The 23,468-nt window shown below is 42.0% G+C and overlaps 1 protein-coding gene across 1 annotated transcript in view; it reads left to right on the top strand.

Moving 5' to 3' along the window:
• ARHGAP15 (Rho GTPase activating protein 15) overlaps positions 1 to 23,468 on the top strand; it is a 622,919-nt gene that overhangs the window by 551,136 nt on the left and 48,315 nt on the right. The window contains exon 13 of the mRNA XM_036422005.2: positions 3,328 to 3,433. Coding sequence (XP_036277898.1) covers positions 3,328 to 3,433 — 106 coding nt within the window. The remainder of the gene's footprint in view (positions 1 to 3,327; positions 3,434 to 23,468) is intronic.

The following is a 23,468-nucleotide window of genomic DNA, read 5'->3' as shown; positions in this document are numbered from 1 at the left end:
CATAGTTATTACAATACTATTGACTATATTCCCTAGCCTATACTTTATATCCCCATGACTATTTTATAACTACCAATCTGTACTTGTCAATCCCTTTTGCTTTTTCATCCAGTCCTTCAACTCCTCACCCCTCTGGCATTCATCAATCTGTTCTCTGTACCTCTGTTTGATTATATTGCTCTTTAGATTCCACATATAAGTGAAATCATATGGCATTTGTCTTTCTCTGGCTGACTTATTTCACTTAGCTTAATATCTTCTAGGTCCATCCATGCTGCCACAAATGGTTAGATTTCATTCTTTTTTATGGCCAAATAATATTTCATTGTATATCTGTATCACAGCTTTTTTATCCACTCCTCTAGTGCTTCAAACCATGGCCATATTACGTGGAATAAAATGTGCTAGAGTAACACAGCACAGAAGAACTGACTCTGTCTAGGGAAATTCACAAGTATTTTACCTGGGTATTAAACTGACTTGGTGAAGTTTAAATTTCTGCCCAAGCACTGTGGCAGTGATCTTGCAAATTCATATATCTCCAATTAAGCAACTCCACACCCAGCCTTTCTGCAACCACTCTTGACTAGATCATATGCTCCTTAAAACAGATGTTTGCTGGGTATACACATGTGAATCACTTCCTACTTATCATTTGCCCAGTTTGATTTATGGCTGCTGCTTTTGTAGTCCTCAATGTCAATTGATTGTTTTTTTGGAGATTCTGACACTGACTTGATCATCACTATGGCCAGAAATGTTCATGAAATTAGAAAGGTTTCCTCTCCTCCCCTCACTTCTTCTTTCCTCTACCACCTTTTAACAGTAAGACATACTTTATTCAGGACTGTCAGGATAGGTATAGAGACTACTGCCCACCTCGTCTGTTATCACCTTTACTGCCTGAAACAAGTGGTTCAATAGATCCTCAGGTAAATTCTGTTACTACCATGGGGTATATATCTTTGCATATACTCATTGGTGTGTAGCTTTAGCTTCAGATGACCATATATAGGGTATCCAAGTGTTCCAAGAACTCTGTCCTGGGCATACTGTACCAATTCACTCTCTTGTTTTCTTTATTTTTCTGAGTTTCTGGTGTCTCATAAGATCCAAGTGGTCTCATGAAGCATCACAATGTTTTAGCAACATCAAGCTGCAAGGAGGCTTTCTAGCCTTTAAGTAGAAAGATTAGATCTGCTGTATTCTATGATGTTGCAACTGGCTTTCCTTCTCTCTCCCTCCCTCTCCCCCTTCCCTCCCTCCCTCCCCCCACCCTCCCTCTCTCCCTCCCTCTTTTCCTCCCTTCCTCCCTCTCTCCCCCTTTGTCTCTTTCATTGGCAGTCCAATCCATATTATGGTGGAACTCTTCTAAGAATAACTGCAACTTTGAAAGCTGTGACTGTGGGAGGTATTATTTATAGGCCTTTGCGGTTTCAGGAGCAAGAAGAAAAGCTTCTAAGCTTAGTTCTACTAGGAAGACTACCCCATCCCACTTTCACCAATACCATCTTCTGCAGGATATTTTTCCTATAATTTCTTATAAAAGTGGATAGTTTGTTTGTTTGTTTGTTTGTTTGTTTGCAGCAGTATATTTGAAATACCCTGCATGGTTTTCTCCATTTTATTAAGTTCATCTACCTAATAGCAGGTGATTACAAATTGGGCGTCATGAGGCACATCATATTAGGAACTGTGTTTGGCTTTAGTATCAGAGAACCATTCATAAAGGTCCCAGTACACAGAGGCTTAATTTCTTATGACAAAGAAGCTCAGAGACAGGTAGGACCAGTGATTGCCCCACAGACTCAGGGATGTGCCTCCCAGCCATGTGCCCCACTCTGCTGGGCCTCTGTTCTCAGTGTCATCTCATGCTATAACCATTCTGTCTTCATTCTGAAGAGCAGAGGTAAAAAGGCTAAAAAGCTAAACCAGCATCCTCTCCTTGGTCTCCCCAGAAGTCCCACATTACATTTGGATTTAAGTCTCAATGGCCAATCTTAGTCACACTGCCACTCCAGCTGCCAAGGAAGCTAGGAAATGAGATCTTTTAAGTAAGTATATTGGCATTCTGGCGATGATGGGATTGCCTTGCTAAGGAAGAAGAGAATGGATATTTGGTGGGTGTTGCCTCTCTTGTATGTCATCTTTCGCAGCAGTGGACTGTTTAGGGTCACCCAGAGCTCTGTGCTAATAGTTAGAGATTAAAGCATAGAAAATGTTTGAGTTCAATAATTATTCTCCACCCTGGTTAAAATTATGGCAAGATGAATTCTCTAGTGAGCTAAGTAACTTAGTTTTAATATGCCATTCATGCCCATAAAAGTAAAAAAATAAACAAAATGAAGAAAATAAATTCATGTGGCACATGCAGTTTTGAAGAACTTATTTTTTTTTATGTATATGACTACATTTTATACTTTCAATTTTTGTTTTTGCACTTTCCTAATTCATAGCAAAAACAAAACAAAATGTATTCCAGAAACAGGGTAATATAGAAGTAATAAAAAAATATTTACTCTTCTACAAAATCAAGCAAACAATAGAATATTGGTAATTAAATCACACTGTGTGTCCTTGTGTGTTTGTTTTCTGTGCTGCTGTAACAAACTGCCACAAGCTCATACAACACAAATTTATTATCTTACATTCCTGGAGGCCAGAAAATGGAAATCAGTTCGCTGTCTTCCTGCTGGGGGCCTATTTCCTTTATTTTTCTAGTTGTTAGAGGCTGTTTCATTCCTTGGCCCATGGCCTTTTATCCCACAGCCATTTCTCTTCCTGCTTCCTCTGTCACATGACTTCTGTCTCTGGCTCTAATCTTCTTGGTTCCTTCTTAACCACCTTCGTGATTACACTGGGCCCACCCTTATAATCCAGCAGGATCTCCCCATCTCATAACCCCTAATTTAATCACATGCAACATCCCTTTTGATATGAAGGGTAAAATACTTACAGGTTCCAGAAATTAGGACATGGACATCTGTGGAAGTTCATTATTCATCCTACCACACCTGGTATAATAGTAAAACACTTGTGAGATTTGATTCAATAGCTAAATCAGCACCTTATGCATGTCCTTCCCAGGAGTCCCAGATAATACTTTGACTTCTGTCTCTATAGCCAGTCTCAGTCACATGGCCATGATCTAATTCAGAGTCAAAATGAAGAAACTTCATGATAATGTTGAGCATACTTATTCCCTTTGGCTGCTGAGTAGGACTTCAAGCTGCTAATTCTTAGTCCAAAATTCTCCTTAAAAAATTCCCTCGTGTATCTATGAAATCTTATTTTTTTTCTAACCTTTGTTTTTATTTTATTTTTCAGAAAAGCAAGACAACAACACAAGAATTGAAACTATGAAGTCCCTTGTACAAAAACTCCCTCCACCAAATCGTGACACCATGAAAGTCCTCTTTGGACATCTGACTAAGTAAGTTATAAAGGTATCTTGTTGTGTCATATACTCCTTTCATAAATTAACAATATTTCATTTCAGATATCTAAAACAAGAATTTTCAAATACATTTATCTCATATTTTCCCCTCTCACTCATCTAAGTCTTCCTGCAAAAGTTGGGAGAATGTATTAAGGGTAGGAAGGAGAAGCTACAAAAGGAACTTCTGACTGAATTGATTTATCTTGGCCTTTTCAGTGAACAGATATTTGCTGATTAGTCAGAACTCTACTCAGAGCCCTGAGATGGGACATCTTTACTTTGTTGTATAGTACAATGGGAAAGGCATGAGATGTTTCAGACATGAGTTCAAAACCTAGCCCTGCCTTGTACCAAGACTAGGACCATAAATGAGTTAACTTACATTCCCTGAAATTTTATTTCCTCATCTGTAAAATGTTGATTCAGATTATCAAGGTGCCATCCTGAAAGAGAAGAGTGTTCTAATCAGGGGAGAAAAATAACAAGTGTAAAAAACCCAAAGAACCCAAAGAGCTTATTGTATTTGAAAAGCCAGGATGGCTAGAGCCTAGGGGGATGGTGGTGGGAGTTCAGGTCACAAATGTTATGTGGGTGTCAGATCACAGTAAGACATTTGTAACCCATTGTAAATACAATGAAGAGCCACAACTGGGGAAATATAAAAGGTCACAGTGGCCATGTGAAGAATGGATTGCAAAAGGGAAAGCAGGGGCGCCTATTAGGAGGCAACCCTAGTAGTCCAGGCAAATCAAAATGGTGGCTTGAGTGGAGCCCTCGGAGAGATATTCTGGAGGTGGGTCAGGTTGGATTTGCCTGGTTGGGATGCAGTGGGTAAGGGAAAGGAGAAATCAAGAATGTCTTTTAGGGCTTGGGCTTGTGCGAATGGGAAAAAGGTAGTGCTACACAGATGGGTAAGGAGAGGGCCCTCTTGGACATGATAAATTTGAAATGACTGTTACTATTTGTCCTCTGTTAATGTCTTCCTCAGATAAGACAGAGCTCAATACAAGTGATAAGGTTTTAGCTTTGACCATATGCATATGGCAGTGTTGAAGCTTGTTAGAGTTTATTTCTGTGAGATTAAATCTCCTTCATCATCTTAATCGTCATTCCTTGGGTCTGGTCATTTCTGAAGATTATTCAATGAGTTTGTCACATGAGTTTTAATTGTAAATGTAATACATGTGATTGCTCACACAAAAAATTTAAACAGTAGTGAATATTTTATTAAAAAGTGAAATTTGCCTACTAGTCATTCTTAGCCTGCTGGGTAGAAATAACTAACACTTTTGTAGTATATGTCTTTCCAGACCTGTTTCTAAGCACATGCAAAAATGTGTGTATGGTTGTTGATTGTGTCAAAGTATATCATACAGCACATATTCTCCTACAACTACTTTGCAAGTCATAGACAGCTTCATATTTCATTAAGATTCATCTGATTCTTTCTAATGATGACATAGTATTCAATGGTATGCATAGCTCCTAATTTGCTTAACCAGTTAGGTAGATGTCTTAATCTAATTTGTCATATTATCCTCTTACTTATTTTACTCCCAAGGGGCACCTGTGTCACAATTTAGAGGACCCCTTGTTGTTAGAATGGCCTTTCCTGTCACCTCTACATCCTGGCTACAGTGGGAAACCCAGTGTGATTTAGTGAAAGGATCTTGGGGCTTTCAAGAAATAAGTAGATCTAGTGTCAAATCCTTGTCCCATACTAACTCCCTTAATAATCCCAGGCACATAAAATTGGATTAAATTATGTCAGCCATATCCTGTGGTTATGAGAATTAAATGAGATAATGCATATAAAATGCCTGGCACAGGGTAAGCATTCCTCAAATGTTAATTCTTTTCCCGTAGGATCCAGTCACACTGTGGAAAGGGTTTCAGGTTACAAGTAAATACCAGAGTGCTTATCTCAGTAACGTTAACTGGACAAAGTCATAAAACAAATGAGAACGTGTACTCTTTAATGCAATGCAATACCTAGTCTTGTAGATCTTGAGAAATATCAGTTACTCAGTCTCAATTAATCCTCTTTCATTCCAACTGAAAGAACAGCTATAAAATGAAGAAAAGGAAAGTCGGCTAAATAGTTCTTTGAAAAAAAGAATAAAATGCACAGATGAGAATCCATCCAATTAAAAACCTTGGAAGGATGAGAATCCTTCACCTCCATGCCACACCATTCCAGTGTGAACAACTAAAGCCTGATTGTGTTTTTATGCCTAAATTAACTTCATGACTTCGCTAGAACTTTCATTCAGCTAGTAAAGATGGAAATAAATGTCTCTAAGATTTAAGAACGCATTATTATATCACCTTCACAGCATTCACATTATAAGATATTTCATTATAGATAGAGGAGTGTCATTTGCCAGTCATTCTACCTTTCTTGAGTGGTGTGACCATATTCCCCTGCACACTGATTTTTACTAGTAAACTGGGTTTAATTATGCACAAGTGTGTGCACATGATTATATCTTGTTAAGTATTTCTTGCTAAGTTTTTGATAAACAGCCAATCGTGGCATGTCATCAAAGCCTGAGAAGACTAAATAAGAAGATTGTTTAATGAGAATTTAAATATATTCATGTTTGAAAGAATCATTAGAATGTTTTCCTTAGCCTTGATGCATTTGGTAGTTCTTCAGAAAAATCTACCATCAACACTTGTATGCAGTGTTTATTCCAAATTGTTGCAAATATATATATTTTGAAGTTTGTTTAGTGAGGGTCAGGGAATGTAATGAAGTGCCAGGAATTCCACTTGGCCTACGTACTCTATAGCCAACAGAACAGAGCTCCATGCTTGCAAAGGTCTGCATTAAACGTTCCCTTGAAAGCAGAGAAGTGCCAGCTGAGAAAGCTTGATACTGCACAGTTGGACTAGAAGGTGAATGCAAGTTCTGGCCATGAAGCTATAACTTTAAAGTGTTGTGATTATATTAACCATGTGATTACAGAATGGCTGTAAAGGCTAAATAGTCTCAGAGTCCTTGTTCTTGATCAAACTGAAGTTCAAGTCCTATGCTTCTGCTGTGATAGCTTGAGATCAGGAATTCAGAAGAAGCTATCATTTTCAAATGCCATCAACTCACAGCCCTTATTTACAGCCGCTTTCACAAACTGACATTACACTGAGAAGCACTGGAAGGTCCTGGGGTACCTGCTGAACCGTGACATAAATGGCAAGTTCTATCTCTATAAAATATAAGTGTCAAGTGCATTTTCCTTTAGCCTGCTTCTTTGGAAAGGTAGGGAGGCAGAGCGAAGCTGAAGTTAATGGGAAGGATGACCTGGAAAGGTAAGGTTTACTTGCTGGTAAAAAAAAAATCTGGTGTGTAGGTTGAGAGGTTGAAAGCCAGGCAGAGGACGTATATAGGAAATAGAGAACTGTCGAAACCTTACCTATCAGGCAATTGCAAAACATGCTTAGTGTTTATGAAAGACACACTTGGCAGCAGAGTGCAAGGAGAACAAGACAGAATGAGAGACGAGCCCAGGAGGCCACACAGATAGGTTGGAGGGCTGATCATCAAGGGGAAAGAAATGGTCCAAGTCTTGAGACTTTTCATTTAAAAAAATTCGCGGTTTTGTTGTTGCTGTTTTTATCCTCACTCAAGGATATTTTTCCATTGATCTTTTAAAGAGAGTAGAAAGGAGGGAAAGAGAGAGAGAGAGAGAGAGAGAGAGAGAGAGAGAGAGAGAGAGAGAGAGAGAGAGAGAGAGAGAGATCGTGTGAGAGAGACACATAGATTGGTTCTCTCCCAGGTACATGCCCTTGCCAGGAGTCTAACTCAAATCCTCCAATCGGCAGGTTGACATTCTAACCACTGAGCTTGCCAGCCAAGGCCACACAGTTTTTATTTCTTTCCTTTCTTTATCCCCCATATCTAATCAGCCATGGAGATAAGTCTGAGGTTTCAAACTGTGAAAACAGTCCCTCCAACATTAATTTTAAAAAGCAAAAGGAAGTACTGCTAGAATGGTGCACCCTTTTCTCTGTTTTGCAAATGCATAGAGGAGAAAGAAGAAGATGAGGTTATAGAAAATGAGTAAAATAAGATAAATCCCATTTTGTCAGGTGTGTATTGAATCAAGCCCTCTACACGCTGCTCAGTGGGGTATATCTCTCTGCATGTTGGTAAGGCAAACATGTAATATATCTCAAGAATGAAAACTTTTTCAAATCTTTATACAATTTGCGTGGTCATCTTAACTGCTGGGACCCTATCCTAAGTAACAGCAAGCTGGTTCTGCAGATAAATTGTTTACAACATAACATTTGCACTGGTGGACACCTGGAGACCAGTGAAACATTCAGTGATGAGGGATAGAAGGTGGCACATGATATCAGTTCATATTATTTTAGGGAAATATTGTTCATAGTGAATTGGGATTTTTTTAATTCAGGGAAATGCTTGTGCTACATTAAAGGCGGGGGTATAAGATTTTATATACTCAGAGAAAGTAGAACTATAAATATATGAAAAAGTCATGCATCTGGAAAAGACTGTAAAGGCATTTGCTGAGATGTTACTATTTCTTTCTTAGAGTTGCTGAATTATGAGGTTTATTTCTCTCATGTGTTCCTTTTTTCACTTCTACCAACGGTTTAGAAGGAGACACTGAGATGGGGAGGACAGGTAAAGAGAACAGGCATGGGAGGTAGAAGACCTGAGTGTGAGTCGAGGCTCTGCCCCTCACTGGAGACGCACCTTGAATAAGTCCCTATACTCTGAGCTTTCTTTTTCTCATCTACAAAGTAGAGATTGCAATTGATCCTATTTGTGTGAGGCGGAGTCAATGAATAACCTTTTTAAAAGCCCGTGTTAGGGTCTAGATAAACATTATATGTTGACATGTACTATTTTTATAGTGAGAAATTGTAAAATAACTTTCATTGAAATAAATACAGAAAGAATTGCAAAGGCTGGGTTGCCAAATTCCTGGCTTCCAGAAAATTCTTTGTCTCACCACAGAACCGCTTTTCTAAAGCCATAGTTTCTATGCTATCCCAACTCAGCCAGTTTCCCCAATCCCAGTGAGGCTGTTTTTACGTTTGACAAATCACGTGACACCCCCATGCCATGCCCAATCCACATCTTGTCCCAGTTCTTAGACCTGACTATCTGCACCTTTGAAGTGGGAGATTGCTGAGAGAGAATCTGGCCTCCTTACCTTTCAGCCACTGAGGAGGGTGCAGGTGGGCCCAGGCCTCCCTGAGCTTCAGGGGCAGAGGCTCCCCTTACAGCAGTTTCCAAGGGACAGTTCTCTTGCTCATTGTCCAACTTATCAGAATGCGTCTCACAGAGAGGGCTTCCTGTCAGGCAGAACAGCACCCTGATCTGTGGAGGCCTGGGAAGAGAGATGTTTTGAAGCCGCTAGGGCCTTCTCCTGTGCCTCAACCCCACATAGAAACCCTCCTTCAATTCTATCAACTCCACATCTGCCAGATGCTGACCTTTTGAAGTCCTGGGATGTGTGTTGTCATTACTATCATTAAGGCTTTTAGGCCACTGCTGAAGTCTTTCCCACATTCTTATTTCCAGGATAAAAATAATATAATTACAGAAAATTTAGAAAATAAATACAAAAATGCACCGCTAACCCAAGCTTGTTAGCCAAATTTACTTTGTGGCATGCGTTTTGGAAGACAAAACAATCTCAAATTCAGTTCCCAAATAGGTATACAGAACATCAGCATGTCTTAGAAGTGGGTGGCTTTGTAGAGATGACATGCAATAGTCATTCGTTGACTTTCAAAACAGCCTTGGAAGAATACACGGGCTGCAGACTTTGGATGCAAATAAATGTCTTATAGGAGACTTGCACTTTATAAAATAGTTTGAAAGGGGAGCTAGAAAGCTTCCCTTTTGTATTGACTCTAAGAAAATCTCCCAGCTGTTCATAGAATTCCAAGGTGAAAAACTGATATGGCTCAATAGACAGATCTCATGGAAGGGTGCCAGTCGAATGCCTCTCTGAAAGGCGAAACTGGTGAGCTGTGGCTATTTTGTGAGAGTAAACTGATATTTAAAGCTTCTCTGTGGTCTTCACGGATGTTAAATAAAATATTCTACAAAAGCAGGTCAAAGGCAACTCAAACGATGATGATCTAGAAATATAAGGGTTGTGTGAAGAAACAATGGTGAGGAAAGAATCCATCCACCCTGTCTTTAAAGCGGCATGGACAGTGAGCATTTCTGATATTTTGGGGAGAAATGAGACAGGGTTAAAGAATGGGCTGGAAAGCCCATAAGCCCTTGCCCTTCTCTCTGATCGCGGAGCCATGTCTGGTGAAGCTGTCTGCCTGCCGGCGGGCCTCTGGAAGCTCGGCCCGGTGTGCTGTGGAGCAGGCTGTGTTTTTCTGTGCTGACTTCTGGCACTCCGCCCTTTCTCTGTACTCTTTGGTCTCTCACCCAACCACAATACCTGATATCCCACGGCTTGCAAGCCCTGGGTATTTTTACTGGAAAATGAGGAACCTGTGCAGATTGTTATTTTCTTTCTTCTCTCCTCCCCCCCTCTTTTTTCTTTTCCTCTTTTTTTTTTTTTTTTTTTTTCCCTCCCTGAGGGACAGGGGCTGCAAGTTGTTTGAAATAAGCCAGAAGCCTAATAGCTCCTTTGCTTGTGTATTTGAAATGGCACCCTAATCACTTTGAAGAGCTAATGTACTTCCTATGGGTCTGAAATTTCTCAACTGGACTCCCGTGACAGAATTTGGCCTGGTAGTTAAGAAAATTAATTACTCTGATCGTGAGGATGAAGCAATAGTTCCCAACTCCCTGTAGTAATCATTAAAATGTCATCTACTTAGGAGACATCTTGGCACAGGATTTATAAGGTTTGTGAGCTGGGGACTAGGGTTCAATGATCCTTCCAGTGGTGGACCCTTGTTCTGCAGGAAGTCTTTGGGAGATAAGGTTTTTTAAGACCAGAGTGAAATTATTACTTTTGATCTTTTGATTTAACATCTGAATGGGAAAATTAACCACTGGATAATAGGGAGGGGAAAAAAACAAAACTTAAAATGGCTACTACCCATCTATCACTGTCTTTCCTATTAGTGGTGGCCCACCCCCTGGAGGGTATTTCTCTCCTATGAGGCAAGTTTTTTTAAGTTGCCGCACCCTTTTCCACCATGAATCTTGGCCTTTTACCTAATGGAAAGAACCAAGAATTTAGAATCGGAAGACACAAGCCCACATCCCAACCTCAGCCCTTAGAAACTGTACAACATTAAGAAAACCTTTTCATGTCTTTAGCCCTCCCTTTTGCTCATGTGTGCAATAGGTCAAATAAATTCGCATTTGTGAAAATGTTAACTGGAAAATCTCATCCTGCAGGAAGTCTGCAGTGGCTACTGTACTCCAGGCACTGAATTAGATCAAAAGTTGGGAACTGTGGCTCATGCAATACATCCAACCTGCTACCTGCTTTTATTAAAGTTTTGCTGGAACACACACACACACACACACACACACACACTAATATATTTATGTACTATCAATGGCTACTTTCATGCTGCAATGCTGAGAGTTATATAATTGTAACCAGTTGCACAAGGCAAAAATATTTACTCTCTGATCTTTTATAGAAAAAAATTGCTGTCCCCACAACTTGATACTAGAGGCAGAAAAGGGGCTCCTACCCTCATGTATCTTATAGTTTCCTGGAGTAAATTAGCAAATGATTATAATAAACTAGAGGCCTGGTGCACAAAATTTGTGCACAGGTAGGGTCCCTAGATCTGGCCAGCAATCAGGGTTGATCAGAGCCTTCCAGCTGCCAGCCGGAGCCTTCCTTGCCAACCCCTGGTGATCAGTGCACATCATAGAGAGCAATCGGTCTCCCGTTCAAACTCCTGTGGGGGAAATTTGCATATTGGGCTTTTATCTATATAAATATGGTGCTGAATCACAAGACTCTATGAGAACACCAAGCAGGTGCTGAAATTTAACCTTGAGACACCAAAGAGCAACTCCCAAAAGCTAGATGCTGTCTCTAGGGATGGCAGTGTGGCAGACAACAGGCCAACTGTAAGCAGGAAGAATACTCTGTACCAGAGGCACCAAGAAGAACTACAGCCTGATACAGAAATGGTGAATCCTAGAAGTGGTAGGACATAAGCTGAGAATACAGTAAACTAGAGCTAAATTGTAAAGGACATTATACTCTTTGCTAAAGAATTTGAAATTCATTATCTGTATACAGTAAATCACTGAAGGGTTTGAAGCAGAGATAAGGTGGTGCGATTTGTATTTCTAAAGCTCACAATCTTTCTAAGTGTGAAGAATAGACTCTAGGAGGACAACGCTAGAGGTAGTGAACCTTGGTAAGAGGACTGTAGGATAGTCCAAGCTAGCAATCCCAAACTAAGGGAGGTGGGGATGGAGGGGGTGGGGCACAGGATGGATACAAGAGGCATGAGGGGAGGGAGTTGATTCAACAGGACATGCTCCACAAATGCTTACAAGAGGTTAGAAATAAGGAAAATTTCAGATGGCACCCAGGTTTTTAACTAGGTGGGTGATGTCTAACACTGATGGGTCATCAAAGGAAGAGCCTGTGAAAGGAGTCTGAGAGTGGCATGCATGGTGACAGGAAGAAAACTTGGCAAGAGCAGAGCTATTATTTATTTTTATTTATTTATTGTGTGTGTGTGTGTGTGTGTGTGTGTGTGTGTGGTTAAAATCATTACTTCCAAAAGAAGGCCTAGAAAATTCTCATAATAACAGGACATCGGGCAGATTTTCTAGAGATGACTAGATATTGTTTGAGCTTTCAGCTTTTGGCTCTTGAAAAAAAATCACAGGAATAAATACAAGCTGGAAGAAAAAATGTTACTGATACGGTAGCAGTTCAGTCCTAACATATTGGTGAAGGTGGGAATTATAAGAAACTGACCTGGTCCCTTTATCATTAGAGCATAGGCTCTAGGAAGGCAGGGATGTGCATCACGTTGACTCTTGGTACACCCCAGAGCCCAGTACAGACCCCACACATTACAGAACGTGGGCAATTTCTGTGCAACACATTGAGTCACGTGACTCATCGAGTGAGAAGATGATCATCAAATAGCCACTTAAGATCAACTGGAAACTGGAAAACTTGATATATTTCAGACTAAGACCAGGGAACATTACATTTTGAGGATATTGGTTAGGAAGCTGTTCCTCTCTACTTTCTCTCTTCACCTGATGTTTATCTTTTCATCATGAGGAAGAGAAGACAAGCCCTGGTTGTAAAAGAAGTAACATGTGCTAATATTAAGTTGGCCTGTTCAGAGGCTCTGAGCACAATGAAGGCTGCTAAGAGAGGCTCCCCTACTGAGGAAGGCTTGGTCAGAGGTGTGTGACCCCCCCACAGTGCTGGAGCCTGTTAGACCTGTCGCTGTTGTCCAGAAGAGTAAGGAGAGAGATGCCAGTTCTCCTGATTTCTTGATTATCCGAGACTTGTAACAATCTCAGAAGATAAAAACTTAGTTTTATATTTTCTGGCATTACTTCCACTACTAAATTAAAGACTATTGCTCCTATCTCCTATTATATCAAGCAACCTCCCTGTCCATCATTTTTTCCAAGTCTAATATTGACCACGTAGGACTACCTTGAATTAGTTAGCATTAGGTGAAGAAAAAAAAATCACCTTGGTTGCAAACACTGACCTCCACTCTTAAGTGTACGAGAAATTCAGTTCCTGTTTTGTGAAGCAGAGACACAGAGAAACTTCAACGTGAAAGGGGGGGGCGGGGGGAGGGCAGGGAATCAACCAGACCTCAAGTCACCTGATTTCCAGTCCACTAGACCACACTCTGCTTTCCTGCCAACACCAATACCCGATGGTGTTTCCAGGGAAGAAGGAATGAGGAGACAGCGAGCGAGAAAGACCAGCCAAAGGTGATAGACGCACAAGCCCATCACTCGAATTCTCTTTCCTTTTTTAATTGAACGCCGTCTATAATCCCAGCACTTCACGTAAAATTACCTAACTAATTACTAGGAAGCTGACATAGTGATATAAGGGTTTTTCTTGGTGTCTGTGTTCTCTCTCTCTTTCTCTCTCTCTCTCTCTCTCTCTCTCTCTCTCTCTCTCTCTCTCTCTCTCTCTCTCTCTCTCTTCTCAACTCTCCCTCTCTCTCCCCCCTAACATTTTGCTTTCCACCTAAAAAGTACCGGGGAAAGTCTTATTTTTAGGAGTTCTTTTTAAAACATGTTCCATGTCCACTTGCATTAATGCTGTGTGTGGTGTGCATGAGCATATATGTACACTTCGAAGGCTTCCATGTTATGAAAAGGCAGGGACGGCTCTGCCTTTACCGCCTCTCCTCTCCTCCCCTCTCCTCTTTAAACGGAAAGCGCTGAACCCAGATGCCCAACCAGGGAAAACACTCTTCCAGGAGCAGCATCTGGCCTCCTGGCAAGCCCTCTGAGTGAGCTGCTCAGCGAGCTTTGCAGTTGTCTCGCTTGGCTCTGTCACGTGTCTCTGGTGTCCTGGCCTCCCTGGCTGGCATGTCCAGGCCGCTGCCAGTTCCTCTCTGTTCACCTTCAGCTCTGAGAACCACTTCCCCATGCTCCTGTCATGCCATACCCATTTTTCTCCCGCCGCCTGCGGCAATTCCAGGACAAGATGCATGTCTCACTGCTGTCCGCCTGACGGCCTCCTCCCAGGCCTCTGTCTCCTGAACCCCGGTGAACCCCTGGGCCACTCGTTCCTCCCTTAAAGGAGCTTCTTTTTAATAATGGTTCTCCGCCACTTCTTGTCAGCATAGCTTCTTGTAAAGTTCGGGGCCATTCCCTGCAAAGAAAAACAAGACATTCCACGGGAGTAATTTATTCTGGTCTGTACCCAAGACATGAAAGCACGCCTGACATATGTGTATTATTTCGTGACATCACACTGGCTCCCGCATCCCTGTCACACCTCTAATAAAGGAGTGCTGCAGGACCGACCAGGAGGCGACACAGCAGCTTTGCAAGGAGCGCCCACTTCAGGGGATTACGTTTTTGAAAGTGGCTTTGTGGTGGGCATTTTTTTTTTTTTACCTGTTAGTGTGTGTGTGTGTGTTGCTTGTAGAGGATTCTGGGAAGTTTTTTCTGGATAATTGTGAAGAACACAGAGTCCGACGGTAGCCCACGCACCAGGGAGCCGTGACAAGGTGCTGACAAGTCCAGCAGCCCTACCGGGGATGCAGAGGGGGAGGCAGAAATGAGAGCTGCGGGGTGACATCCAGAAATAGTTAGCACGGGCAGCTGCACACTGCCATGTTGGAGAGTTGCTGTGTTTTTCCCTCAGACGAGAAAAAAGTATAGATTATACACAAGATTTCAGATCTCAGGACTGGATTGTCCGGGCTGAGAAAAGACTGGGCCTTCGCAGTGTATGGAGGGAATCCCAACCATCAGGAATCACTGACCTGGGCCTGTGGCAGACTCAGCCCACACTTGACTTTGAAGACGAGCAAAACTAAAACTGTGGGCTTCAGAATGAGAGCCTCTGGGGACCAGGAGATGAGGTTGGGGGATGTTTGATCAGGACATTGGGAACTGTCCCTTGAAACTCTCTACACAACCATAGAGCTCAAATCTAAGATTAGAATATGGAAGCATTTTATCTCTGTCTCAGAGAGATGTTTTTGGTCTGTAATTTTCCTCAGGTTAATTTGTTGCTATGTACAAAGGAAGTTAAAAATACATGCAGAGTCTGTATACTAAATATTGCCTTTTGTATGGAGCTCTTTGGTTTAGAGATGACTCTTTTGTATAGAGATGACTCTCACTTCTGGTCGTTTCTTCTCTTCAGGGTCATACATTCTTTTTAACCAGGCTATTTTCTCTTAGATTATATCTGCCTCTTTTTTTTCTTTCCATTCCTCCCAATATCACCACCATCAAATTCTTCCACCCACGCCTCACCCTGAGAGCTCTCTGCACCTTCGAAGCATTCTTGCCTACATCCATCCATTGCCCATTTAGTCACTATACAAAGACCTATTCAGTACCATCATGACAGACACTCAGCTGGAAATCAAGAGGGTTTTATCAGGATAACGCTCCCCTGAGACCTGGGGACCTCATTCAACTGTGACCTACCTCCCTGCCCTCTCTGGGAATGTTCACTTTCCTCATCTTGCTCTTGCTTCCCAACTTTCTGCCTCTAGCCCTTTCTCTTCTCCCAGGGATTTGCAAACGGACTCTGTTCTGGGCACTCGGTCAGTCTCTCCACCTGGTGGAGTAACCCCTTGCTCCTCTTTTCTTTCTCATTTTAGAGGGGACAAAGAAAGCACTCTGGGGCAGGAGTAGGCAAGACATAGGTGCTGGCCCTGGGGCACTAAAAAACATGTTTTTTTCCCCCTGCTTTTCATAAACTGAATGCCAACATACACCTCTTAATAATATCCTTCCCATTATTAATTTTGTTTTTTATTCATTCATCTTATTTATTAGCTAATTCATTTTATCTTCCCTAGTGTTTGGGATATGAAAAGATAAAAGAAATTACCCCTGCTGTAAAGGAATTTTTATCTAATTATTTTGTGTCTCTGGGCTTGGACATAAAAAAGGATACATTTACTCATGCAAAGTGATTAAATCCCATTTCACCCCCCTTTCAAACACTTTTTAAGCAACCATTTAATATCCCAGAAAGATCCCGCTCTCCAACCTACATCTTCTCTGATTGGATCACAGCCCTGTCCTCTTGGCTCCCAGCTCACCCATCTTTTCCCATCATTCTTCCATCTCCTTCTGCTGTTCTAGATAGCACGTGCTTCCTGATGCTGACCTCTGCGTCATCACAGAGAGATTCCACTCACTTTCCCGGTGCCACGTTTCTGTTTAGGACCAGGCATCCAAAAGAGCAATATCAAGGCCTTTGATGGGTAGTTGATGTCCTGTTGTATTTTTCTAACTAGCCTGCCCTGTTTTCTCTGACTTCACTCTCCATTCACATTACACCGAAAAGGACCAATTCCTAGACTGCCAAACTCTTCATGTATAATAATTTGTGCTTCCTTGACAGTCCCAGGAACTGAGCCTGCGTCTCGGCAGAGGAAGGCCTATTTCACCACACTCTATTTTCTCCACCAGCATCTGTGCAGTGCCCTATGATAGGACTAAGGGGGCCTAGGAGCAGGTGTTATGTAAGGAAATATCATTGTCCCGCTCTAGGAATTTCTGAAACCAAAACACTTAATATGTGTGTGTGTGTGTGTGTGTGTGTGTGTGTGTGTGTGTGTGTTGATTTTTTACAGAGAGGAAGGGAAAGGGATAGAGAGAAACACTGGATGAGAGAGAAACATAGATTTAGCTGCCTCCTGCACACTCCCCACTGGGGATGTGCCCGCAACCACGGTACATGCCCTTGACCAGAATCGAACATGGGACCCTTTAGTCCACAGGCCAATGCTCTAGCCACTGAGCCAAACTGGTTAGGGCTCAAAACACTTTTTATCCCAAAAATGTAACATAGAAGAAAACAGTTGTGTGTGGGGTGGAGGGAGCTGGAGAGAGTGGGGGTGGGAGGGAGTTGGCTAGAGAGCTGTTTGCTTCATCTTGAATGCAGCCACCTGAGAAAACCAGCTGATTAGCAGCCTGTAGCCACACAACACAGCAGTGTGGTACAAGAAGTGAGTAATACCGTACGTACCTATTTGAAACTGCAGAGCAGGCTTTGGTAGACTGCGTGCAATTACACAGATTGGAAGTCGGCCAGGACACTGAGGTTACCAACCCCTTCTCTCACAAAAAGCACCAGGGGAACTTCAAGGACCACAAGAGGTCAGGGCCATCATCCTGCAGCTCATCCAAATGGCCTCCCCTAACACAACCCGGGTTCTGGCAGAAGAGCTTAACGGTGGCAACTAATAGGCTGGAAAAAAAGAGTGCCCTCTATCCATGCCGTGTGACTGACTCAGCATTCTCAGGAAACTGGCTTTGAAGCACCCGAGTAGAAGGGACTCAAATGATGGAGGACATCCAGGGATTCACATGGTAGACAGTGGGCACTGTAGGGGTCTTCCACTTGCTGGTCCTGTGGCCAGCATTCCTGCCACCCAAGCATTTCAGAAATTTCCAGCTCAGGTTTTCCCAAACTTCAATGTGCTTACAAATCAGATGGCTAAGGGTCTTGTTTAAAAAGTCGATTATGCCAAGCTGGTGTGGCTCAGTTGGTGGGGCATCATCCCTGGCACCAAGAGGCAGCAGGTTCGATTCCCAATCAGGGCCCATGACTGGGTTGCAGGCTCAAACCCCATTAGGGGTCATGCAGGAGGCAGCCCATAACGTTTCTCTCTCAGTGATGTTTCCATCTCTCCCTCTTCCTTTCTCTCTCTATAAAATCAAGAAAATAAAAAAGAAACAATTTTAATATATTTTTATTGATTTCAGAAAGGAAAGGAGAGAGAGAAAGAGAAACATCAATGATGAGAGAGAATCACTGATTGGCTGCCTCCTACACAACCCCTAATGGGGATGGAATCTGCAACCCAGACATGTGCCTTGACAGGAATTGAACCCGGAACTCTTCAGTCCACAGGCTGACACACCTATCCGCTGATTCAAACCAGCTAGGGCTCAATAAAACATTTTTTTAATGTAGATTCTGAGTCAGGAGGTCTGGGATGAGGCCTAAGATTCTGCTGCTGTGTCAGGGAACCACTCCCCAGAAGGCAGTTTTTACAAGGAGAAGTTTTCCCTGAACCGAGAGAGCAGAGGCTGGGCAAAGAGAAAGATGGCTTTAAAATGAGATTCAACACCCAGAATAATTAGGTTCGCTTTCATTTGTTCTAGAAATAAAAGGAAGCAGAAACAGGGAGAGTCCAAAATAATAAATAATACACACCACTCTTATAATGGCTTTTTCTGTGGAAGGGAGGCACAGAACTTGGTCCCTGAACATGTTTCATGAATGAGATGCCTGCTCTTAACAGGGATTGTATTTCTCACTCCTTGGTTAGTGCTGCAGAAGGACACTCCGTCAGGAACTAAACTGTCTGTTCTCAAGATGAGTCAGGAGAAGACAAGATGGCAGAGCCATCTTTAAGGTTTGACCAATGAACAGTAAGGGAGCAATAATCTTCCTTCCAGCTTTGTAAAATAAAATCAGAGTTGCTGAAAGACATCAAATAATGGGCTGTTTTGCAGCTTATATTATGCAAACTTAGTTTATTGTTGTGTGCTATGGAGGCTTTCCCGCTAAAGCCTACATGTGCCATCAAAGGCTTAATTATTGGTTGGATTAATGATTATATTCTTTATCTAGTTATTTCCTAAGTGCTTTTTATACTCATATCTGCATATTTTGTGACTTCCTAATGATAGAATTCACTTTACTGTAGATGTATGGAAGGAAGCATGCACACACACAGACACATACACACATGCTTAATAAGTATGAGTCAGTTAATCCCTGGTGAAAGCAGTATCAGTTGCTATGTTCAGACATGCTATAAACTAGATAAGGCTGGAGTTTAAATATACATTTATCCTAATATATAGCTCAACAGTATAGCTGCAAAAATGCTATTACTTGCCAAAGATGTATAAATTTAGGATATCATTCAAAATATATCATTTGAAATGTTCAGCTATCTACAGCTAGCATGGTGAAGTACACATACAAGAAAGAGAAGAATATAGCCATCAATCAATGAATCAACAATATCTATCTAAGACGTGCCTCAAACTAGTGAGAATTAGGAAGATTTTTTAAAAGCATAAAGGTCTGCCTTTGCGAGCTACTAATCCACCAGAGGACAAAGCACTTAAGAAAAATAAGAAGAGTAGAGAATAATTAACGGTTAAACAGAATCTGCAAGGAGAAACAGACTAACATAGTTGAGAAGTCTGCAATGAAATGTAGAGCTGAAGTTAGGTTTTGAAGCATGGGTGGGATTTGGGAAGTGCAGAGATGACTGTGGGTCTACCTGAAAAAAGTGAAGAGATGCCCAGATGTGGATGCCTCTGGATGTGGCCGTGAGCAACCTGTGCTACCTGTGACCCTGTGGCCAGAGAAAAGGAGAAGGAGAGACCCAAGTGCAGGGAGGAGCCAGGCTACTGGTGGGGCCTGGAGAAAAGTTGGAGTCCATGTCTCAGACCATCGTGAACCAAGGCAGGTTAGTGAGTAGTTGAAGAATGTAAGTTTTGCTTTTGTTTCTATTTTAGTTTCTTAACTTATGGAAAGATCATATGTAAAATGGATTTGGGGATGCAAGGCCCAAAGAAGGAGGCTGGAGCCAAGCTGGAAACTGAGCAGCTATCTGGGCGAGGCTCGGGAGTGTTGGCTGTGGAGCTCAGGGGGAAGGGAGGAATGCCTAGAAGGACCTTAAAGGAAGTAAAGAGAATTTGCTGATAAGTTTGATATGATGAGTGCATAACCAAAAATAAGTAAAGACAAGGCCAAGGTGTTCAATTTGTAGACTAAAGAGAGTGGCGTTTTCACTGATGGAAACTGGATCATCTGGTGGACTTTGAGCACCAACTTTGTGGCAGGCACTGTTCTAGGAACTTGCGATACATCAGTAAATTGAACAGAAATCACCTTTGCTTTCATGGAGTTTGCATAATAAACATACTAGTACACATACTATAAACAAATACATTTAATAAACATGATAAATAAGGAAATGCTACAGCATAATAGAAGGTGATGGCTGCTAAGGAACCAGTAAAAGTAGGGTGGACTGAAGGAATCAAGAGTGCTGTGCAGTGGTCTGCAGTAATAAAGCAGGTCTTTGGGGAAGCAGGTGAGATTTGACCAGGGTTGAGGGAAGGAGGGAACCTGTGAAGTGGACACCTGGAGTCAAAGCACCAGGCAGAGAGGACATCTCGAGTCTTGGGGTCTTGCCCCTATAGCAAAGCGAGGAGGCTAGTGTCCCTGCAGCCAGCCAAGGAAAGGTGGGGAGAAAAGAGAGTCACATCAAAAGAGAGAGAGAGAAAGAGAGAGAAGAAAGGAAAGGAAAGGAAAGGAAAGGAAAGGAAAGGAAAGGAAAGGAAAGGAAAGGAAAGGAAAGGAAAGGAAAGGAAAGGAAAGGAAAGGAAAGGAAAGGGAGGGGAGGGGAGGGGAGGGGAGGGGAGGGGAGGGAAGGGGAGGAGAGGAGAAGGGAGGAGAGGAGAGGAGAGGAGAAATGGTCTGCGTTCTCAGAGTCACGTATACGTTCCCAGGTCGTGATGTCTTTCTTTCTCGCATTCTTCACCTACAACACTACTCACGCCCCCATCCCTCCCTCCCTCCCTCCCTCACCTCTCTCTCTCTGCTCTCTCTCTCTGCTCTCTCTGCTCTCTGCTCGTCCTCCTCTCTCTCTCTCTGCTCGCTCTCTCTCCCGCCCTCCCTCCCTCCTCCCTCCCTCGCCTCCCTCCCTCCCCCCTCCCGCCCGCTATGTCCCCCCATTTTGACAAGTTCGCCCCCCCCTGCGTCTTTAGTATTGCTTGTGCGGCCTTAGCCTCTATCTCTTGCTATAAAAGGAAAGGGAAGCCAGTTGTAGGGTTTGGAGCAGAATAACATGAACTGACTCCAGTTTTTAAAAAATCACTATGTTAAGAGTACATTCTAGGAGAACAGGAAAACCAACTGGCAAACGACTTAGATTATCCCATCAATCTAATCAGAAAGAGTAATTTGTGGGTGCAAAGTGTCTCACACATTTGGCTCCAATAGGTTGGGAGATTTTAAAAAAAACTGGAGTATAAACTTCCCCATTCACTATAGGCCGGTTGCTTCATGTCCCAGCCATGGCTTTATCATCTTTAGCATGGAAATAATGCTTAGCTTTATCCACCTTGTAGTGTGTGTGTGTGTGTGTGTGTGTGTGTGTATGTGTGTGTGTGTGAAATCTAATGAGATAAAGAGAGTGACAGGCAAGAATATATAGTTAGAACTGGGCACAATTGGAAACTTAAGCAGAGAGTCTAGTCCAGACATTTAATTTTTTACTGAATCCAAGAGAGAAAGTGAAGAATGCATTGGATTCAGAACCAGAAAACTTATTTGTGTCCAGAGTTTATGACTCCTTAATTGTGTTGCCTTGGATAACATGGCTTCTCAGAGCATCAGTTTCCTCTTCCGGGTTAAAGAAGATTGCAGTACCTGTACCCCAAAGGATGCATGTAAATAAAAACCAACCATAAGTTGTAAAGTACCAGAGGCCCCTCCCCCAAGTTCCTAGTGCAGCCATAGACAGTTCTACTCAGCCTGTTGTGAAGTTGTTATCAATCCTTTACTCAGCCTAGGTTAACTGTAATTCCTCAGAGGCAGGACTCATTCCTTCCTGGGCTCCATAGTGCCCCCTGTAGCCAGCACAGGCTAGTGCAATGGGAGGTATTCAACAAAGTATTTTAGCAAGTGAAAGTATGATATCAAAGGAGGAAATGTAAATTTGAGAACCAGGCTTTTAGAGAAAATATTTCATGAAAGAGAATGGATTCAACAAGATTGTTCAGAGCCTAAAGAGAGAGGATGGAGTTAAACACCACTTTGGGGCAAGCACAGGGAGACTCACTAACCAGCAAAAGCAAAAAAAGCAGAAAATCAATGGATAATTCAGAATCATCAGCATTGAAAAACCTGGAGAGTATCATCAAATACTATAATTCAATAAATAGCTCCCACTCCAAAGGGATCCAGATAGATTTCAATCAGCTGTCATTTCACCAGTCAGAAATCTCTAATAACCACCCATTTTATCTAATAACCACGCTCTAGCACAGAGATAACTCAAGTTCCTAATGAGAGCTTCAAGATTCTAAAGTTCCTTGTGAATTATCAAAGGATGATAATGCCATGTGTGTTGTAATTTTAATACTAATTGTGTTGTTTGATTGCTGCTAATCCACATATGATAATGTAATGTTTAAGTGTTTTTCACCAGAGCATTTGCTTAATCAAACCTTCTATTCCCCAGGCCTTCTGAGTACAAGTTTACTAGGAATGAAGGAAAACGGCACATAAAACCATTTTCCCAGTCTGTTTCTTAAGTGTACACTCCCCAGTCCCTCTTGCAACACACCTAGCCAATAATCTCCATTTCCTTTCCAGAGCCCAGTTTTTTGTGCGTCTTTTTAACTGACATTTTGGAATTCACCTGAAAACACCAACAATTTGCCAAGACAAAACTTGGCCTGTGGGGAAGACACCATATTCAACTCCAATCTGGAGAAAACAATGTACTCAGTTCTTTTATTCATCCTGATTTTATCATTTATTTTAATCAAATCTCAATTTGAGGATTACAACTTAGTCCTGGGAAAGCTGGCCTCTGGGCAATGAAGAGTTAAGACCAGGAAGTATACCCCTGTGCCCTTATTTCACTCACTTCTTCCCCGTGGTACCACAAAATGAGTAATGCCTTAGACATACTTTTTGCAATGCTAATATTTGAACAGTAAAAGATACCTTAAGACCTTCATCAGGATATTTTAAGGCCTCATTTAATGTCAGTGTCAAGGTTCTGTGACGAATAATTAATATAACAAAACAAGGTCTATGAGCCCATTGATTGCCGGGGGATTTATGCAGGTGACTCATTAATGCCGCAGGGGGTTCTGTGTGTAAATCCCAAAGCCTGGATAGGGAAATGGGACCCGGTGATTTTTTTCCCCCTATAAAAAACACAAACAATGACAAGTATAAAAGCAGATAACCTGAATACAAGGGCTATTTGGCTTGTAAAAGTTTTCCATTTCCATCCTGTCACCTCTTCTCTTCACATGTATAAAAGATGGGACAATTATTTCAACAAACCTGCCCGTATAAATCAACGCAGCTTTGCTGTGGGGAGACTTGGTGTTTAGGGCATTTAATATTTCAGCATCACCAGATTAGCACCGGGATCCATTTCTCTCTGTGGTCAAGGGCATGATTAGCTCTGTGACAGTATATTGGCCATTTTCGTATGAAGATCTGCAATTCCTGGTAAACAAATACCAGTTGGAAAAATTAAGAACAAGTCTGTGGACTGGAATGCACCCTACTTGCAATGGGAACAAAAAGCTGGCAATCAAATCTAAAGAAAAAGCTAAATC

Source organism: Pipistrellus kuhlii, unplaced genomic scaffold (assembly GCF_014108245.1).
Source record: "Pipistrellus kuhlii isolate mPipKuh1 unplaced genomic scaffold, mPipKuh1.p scaffold_m20_p_7, whole genome shotgun sequence".
Classification (NCBI taxonomy): Eukaryota; Metazoa; Chordata; class Mammalia; order Chiroptera; family Vespertilionidae; genus Pipistrellus; species Pipistrellus kuhlii.
This window is presented reverse-complemented; position numbering and strand designations above follow the sequence as displayed.